Below are 6,658 nucleotides of genomic sequence, written 5' to 3' on the forward strand. Positions count from 1 at the left end.
ATATACTCATCTAATTATACATCATTTATTATACATAAATATAACTATTGAACCTATTATTGAACCTAACTAAACGTGTCATTTACAACAAATATTGATTTACTTCTTCTTCTACTAAACAATCAACATCCCCATTCTGCACTTCCAGCTAATTACATGAACTCTGGATGTCTAGATAACCAGACGGAAGGTGGGAAAGTGCAGTGTTATCCGTATCTGTGAGTGGCTTTATGTGTAAATATGTTGTTTCAGCCGCCTCTTACTCTTATCTTACTCTCTATTTACCTGTTATGTTCCCATGGTGATCCGCCCCTCACTACCTTACGACTGTCGTAAACCTGCAGAGTTGTGAGAGCTTCGTTGGCGTCAACTCTCACAATAGTGCGAAAGGTGAAAGCGGGGCGAAGGCTCCGCGAGGGAACTTGAGTTAAAACTTGAGAAATAACGAGAGAAACTGCCCCGGTTGTCGTCTTCGAAACAGGAAGTGCGATGATGTCAGTTCGAGCACTGACGCAGCCATCTGCTCGCGCTGACGGACGGGTTTCTTCGTTGCCATGGAGACAGCTTTAGTGTGTTAGCAAACATCCGGCGCTCGCTGGACTACACACACACACACTCATCAATGAAAAAACCTTTCAGTCATTAAACAGCACCTAGTGGAAATTTTCGTAATACGGAACGCGTAACAGAAAAGAAATAGATACAATATATATTTTTTTCTTTTTAATAATGAATCCAAAAGGTTAAAATATTAATTTAATATTATATTAATTTAATATTTTAAGACAAGAGGCAAGACAAGACAAGAGGCAATATTTTAAGGGCAAGATAATATTTTATAATACAAGCTAAAAAATTATATTGCATAAATTAAACACATTTTAAAAGTCAAATTCTCACTATCATTATGCATTAATATTTTTTACTTATGTGTAAAATTGTAAACATTATATTAAATATATAGTTAAACAAAATTGATATAAATATAAAAAAGCTAAATATTTAACATGCAACAATATTTTATGATACACACACATATTGTAGTATAAATATATACACACACACACACACACACACACACACACACACACACACACACACACACACACACACACAATTTTGAATACATTATTTAAAACGTGTCTATAAATTAAATGTGTTTATAAATTATAAAAGTAAGAAAGGCTTTAATGCCATTTTAAAATAATTAAATTATGCAATTATTATATAAATGCATATTTATCAATATATATTAACACGTTTGTATTTTAAAAGCTAATATTTAGCAATATTTTATCTTTTTAATGATAATAAATAATAATAAAACACACATATATAATTCTGCAGTAATAATGCATGCATATAAATAATAATATATAATTAATATCATTACATTGATGATGTACTAACACCAGATAAAATATAAAATATACAACAACATTTTCATTGTTTTAACATATATATATATAATTTTAAAATTGTTAATTAATTATTAATAACATTAAATAAATTGTAAAAATGCTAATAAACTAAAAATGTATTAGTTAATTTATACATATATTAATTGCAATTTTCTTGTTTATTCAAACATTTGTAAAAACAACATTTTTATTTTTTAAAAATATTGATTATTTTTCATTATTAATAAAACTATTAAAAATTTAATAAACTAATAATTTATTATTAGCTGATTTATACATATATTAATTGCAGTTTTCTCTTTTATTTGAACATTTGAGAAAACTTAATTTTTAATATTTTAACGTTATTAATTATTTTTAATTATTAATAAAATTAAATAAATTGTAAAAATGTTAATAAACTAATTATTTATTATGAGTTGATTTATACATATATTAGTTGCATTTTTCTCTTTTATTCGAACATTTGTAAAAACAAAATTTTTATTATTTTAACATTATTAATCATTTTTAATTATAAATACATTTAAATAAATTGTAAAAATGTTAATAAACTAATAATTTATTAATTGATTTATACACATATTCATTGCAGTTTTCTCTTTTATTTGAAAATTTGTAAAAACAACGTTGTTATTATTTTAACATTATTAATCGTTTTTAATTATTAATAAATTAAATAAATTGTAAAAATGTTAATAAACTAATAATTTATTATAAGTTGATTTATACATATATTAATTGCAGTTTTCTCCCTTATTTGAACATTTGTAAAAACAACATTTTTTTATTTTAACATTATCAATTATTGTTAATTAATTCATTAAATATTAATAAATTAATCATTTATTATTAATTGATTCATTCCTATATTAATTTCAGTTTTCTTTCCTCCCCCAACATTTCTAAAATAAATAAATAAATATTTTAACGTGGTTAATTATTTTTTAATTAATTATTAATAAAAAATAATTAAATTGTAAAACAAAAAAAAAAATATAAATTCTTAATGGCTTTATTCCTCGACCATTTTTAAATATTAATTTTAAATGAAGCGTAAGAGGAACCTGGCATATGTTGCAGCAATTGTTTGCCTAATGCTTGCAGCGTAACGTCAGGCCTCTCTATATCGTGGTTCCTCTTGTGGTTTGGCGATCAAACATTGAAATGTCTGTATTTGTATGTATTGTATGCTTATGTATTTAGGTTTCCGTGGTCACTTGCTGTATTTTCCAATTGTTTGGGCCGCGATGGCAGACGAGGTAAAAAAATGAAAGCTGTTGACACATACCGTTTGGGGAATTTCACAGAGAATTGAACGTGACATAGTAGGAGAAGAGAAATGATGAACAAACGAAGAGGACAGGTGGTGAGAAGTTTCTAAAAACACTTACGACATTCTTTGCTAAGTATAGACGGAAAAGAAACTCGCCATTCTCTGCAATGCAAATAGCAAATGCTAGTTTCACAAACACTTGTCTGCTTGTCTTAGCCAGCTGAAATGAAAAGAAACGGGTTTAACGTTGTCATGAAGGATATATGTGATGCTTAAGACAGACTTTTGGAACAATAATCATGTCGGGAGTAAAAAAAATACGCCTATGTAAACAGCTCGCTAGGTTTTGAAACAGAGCCACATTATAAGATAATTAGCGTAACATAACATCCATATAGAGTAGTTTGGATATGCTGGAGACTGGCTCATTGGCTTTATGTGTCACAGCATTATTTATTATTCTGCTTGCTAGTTATTTTGCTTATTTATTTGTTCAAGATGACTAAAAGTACTCTTAATGCGGGGATATGGAGCAAAAAGGTACAATAACAATGGCTCATTACTCCTCACAATTTGCAGTTTCTCTGGGTTCCAGACCAGACAGTACTCAACTAAACTAAACTATCCATTATTTTGTTATTTTTCTTATTCAAAACCTAGTTTAGTTGAGTACTACAACTGCAAATTCAATCTTTTTTTACTCAATGGATGTGAGGAATAATGAGCCATTATCGTTGTACCTTTTTGCTCCAATCCCCGCATTAAGTGTACTATTAGTCATCTTGAATATATATATATATATATATATATATATTTGTATTTTATATGAAGAGTTCATTTGCAAAAAACATAACATTTTGCATTCCAGTTAATCTCTATCAAACTGCAGTTGGGTTATTTTCATTTAAAGTAAAAATAACAAAAAATAAATGAATAAATAAAGCTAACTAACACAGTAAGACACATTTAAAAAATCACGATAACATTATAAAGAGTTATCTGTTATTATATTATATTAATTTATTTATTTAACCAGTACCCTTTTGTTAATAAAATCAGATGAAATATAGATTTTCAATTAAAATTATATGTTTATCTAAGAAAGGCTTTCATGCTATTTAAAATAATTATTTTTATAATAAACAACAAATTTATAATACATTTTTAATAAATAATTAAATAATGCAGTTATTATAAATATGCATATATATATATATATATATATATATATATATATATATATATATATATATATATACATACATACATGTTTATGTAAGAAAAGCTTCAATGCCATTTTAAAATAATTAAATAATGCTATTATTTAAGTATTTAATTGATAAATATGCATATATTCATATCGTATGATATTCATATTTTAAAAGATTATATTTAGCAATATTTGATCTTTTTGTGTTAATAAATAATAATAAATAACATATATATATAAAACCGTATATAATGATATTATATACAATTAATATTATTATATTGATGATGTATTGATGGTGTGTTTTTAAATCAATATATTATATATGTTTGAAACCATACAAGACACCTCACATTGTTTTATATTACAGCTACACATAATACAATGTGTATAATAAATAGAAATGATTGATTTATGCCAAGATAAAATATAAATATATTTGTTTTTAAATAAAAGAAATACATTTCTAGTAAATATATCTGTTTTATATTTTAAAATACCAACTTTATTAAAAATGTTTTTTTTTTATTAAAAAGTTGCAAACAGATAATACACAATTTCAAAAATTATTTTATTTGTTATGTTAAAGTTTACAATACATAATATCAAACGACTGAATAAATATATATAGTTTAACATTATTTAACTACCATTTTATCTGGGCAAAATATATATTATAATATATAATATAATATAATATATATTTTTTTATTAAAATAGAAATATAATAAATATATTTATTTAGAATGGTTTAATTTAAATAATTAAATAATGTAATTATTTTACATATGCATATCACCTTTATATGCATATATATCTATCCATATATATATATATATATATATATATATATATATCAATATTTAACAAGTTCGTATTTTAAAAGTTATATTCAACAATATTTGATATTTTTTAATATGTTAATAAATAAAAAATAAATATGTAATTATGCACTAATAGTACATAATATATAAATATTATATAATTTATATTATTACTTATTTATTAACACCAGATAAAATATAAAATAGTTTTTAATATTTTAAAATACCAACTTTATTAAAAATGTTTATTTAAAAATCTGCTTAATTTTTTTTTGTTTGTGATGTTAAAGTTGACAATACATAATATCAAATGATTGAATAAATATATATGGTTTAACATTATTTAACTACCTGGGCAAATGTGAATAAATATTTTTTATTAAAATATAAGTATAATAAATATTTTGTATAGTTTGTATTTTTAAAGTTCTATAAAAAATATAAATATGTAATTATGCACTAACAATACATAATGTATAAATATTATATAAAAGTAATATTATTACTTATATATTAACACCAGATAAAATATAAAATTGTTTTTAATATAGAATATGTATATTTTATATACAAGATATCACATTTTTTCATATTGTAAACACACACACACACACACACACACACACACACACACACACACACACACACACACACACACACACACATTTTATACCATTTAAAATCTAAATATATTTATAGTAAATTTATTAGTTTTAATATTTTATAATACCAACTTTATTAAAAAAAAATTAAATGCTGATAAAAATGGAAAACACAGATAGGACAGATTAGTGAAAATGATTTTATTTGTGATGTTAAAATGAACAATACAAATGATCAAACATTTAAATTAATTTATATACTTTAACCTTATTGAACTACTACAACTTCTAGTCAAAATGTAAGTATCACATCATGTTTGTATCATTATAAATGATATATCATTCCATTACATTTTCATACCTGTGACTTACAGTGTGGAGCAGCAGCATGAACAGTCCTCTCTCTGTGTTTCAGTGTGTTTGGAGCAGAAGGCCACAGAGAGAAGACCAGACCCCTGTTCCTGCTGAACTGAGCCAGCTACAGCCATCCACTGATTATCAGCACAGCAGGCACAGGCGACCAGCCCACCGACAGAGACAGACACAAGCAACACACACCAAAACAACAGCAACCCAAGACAGGCATCAAGTATGAAACCAGTCAAACAGCCACTGTAACCTCGGGTATGTATGACTCATACATACATACATACATACATACATAGATAGATACCCACACACACATCAGATAGATAGATATAACTTAAAGGCTGTGAATCTGTTTACTTCAGATCTTTCTGTAATGTTTCAATGAGTGTTCAATTTTGGTTTGGCTTCATGCAGGCAGTGAGGGGCGTTTGACTTGATTTTGGCTTTCTTAACTTTTGAATTGTAGAATGGCGTTCGTGAACCTGGGTCGCCGTTACAAGATCCTGAGGACCAATTACCGAAGGATTTGTGCGAGACGGCGGCCCGTACAGTTACAGATCCCCCAGCATGTTTCACAGCTGGCAACCGGCGTTGCGGGCTCCAGGCATCCTTTGGCTTTCTCGTAAGATAAACCCGCCTGGATGCAGGAAATACGGTAAAAGATGACTCACTGGACCATTTTTTCCATTGTTTTGCGCTCAATGCATCGTTTGGGCCTTGGATACAAACAGTTTCTGAACGGCTGCCCTGCCATAAATTGCGCTTTTGTGTGGCGTCCGTTTGAAGGGGTTTTGTTGAAAGCGAACCGCTGAAGTTCAGATTCAGTTCGGACATGTGTGGGCACTTAGCAACTGTCCTAAACATCCCTGTTGGTGAACTTTGACATCAAGTTCATGTCTATTTTGCATGAATACGTCGTGCTTTTTACGTTGCGTTTTTGAGACTTGAGGTAGCAA

At 26.8% G+C, this 6,658-nt stretch overlaps 1 protein-coding gene across 1 annotated transcript in view; it reads left to right on the top strand.

Annotated features, from left to right (window-relative positions):
- fbxw9 (F-box and WD repeat domain containing 9) overlaps positions 1-6,333 on the top strand; it is a 16,175-nt gene extending 9,842 nt beyond the window's left edge. The window contains exons 5-6 of the mRNA XM_073827650.1: positions 5,708-5,922; positions 6,169-6,333. Coding sequence (XP_073683751.1) covers positions 5,708-5,922; positions 6,169-6,333 — 380 coding nt within the window. The remainder of the gene's footprint in view (positions 1-5,707; positions 5,923-6,168) is intronic.
- The last annotated feature ends 325 nt before the right edge of the window (positions 6,334-6,658 follow it).

Source organism: Garra rufa, chromosome 1 (genome assembly GCF_049309525.1).
Source record: "Garra rufa chromosome 1, GarRuf1.0, whole genome shotgun sequence".
Taxonomy (NCBI): domain Eukaryota; kingdom Metazoa; phylum Chordata; class Actinopteri; order Cypriniformes; family Cyprinidae; genus Garra; species Garra rufa.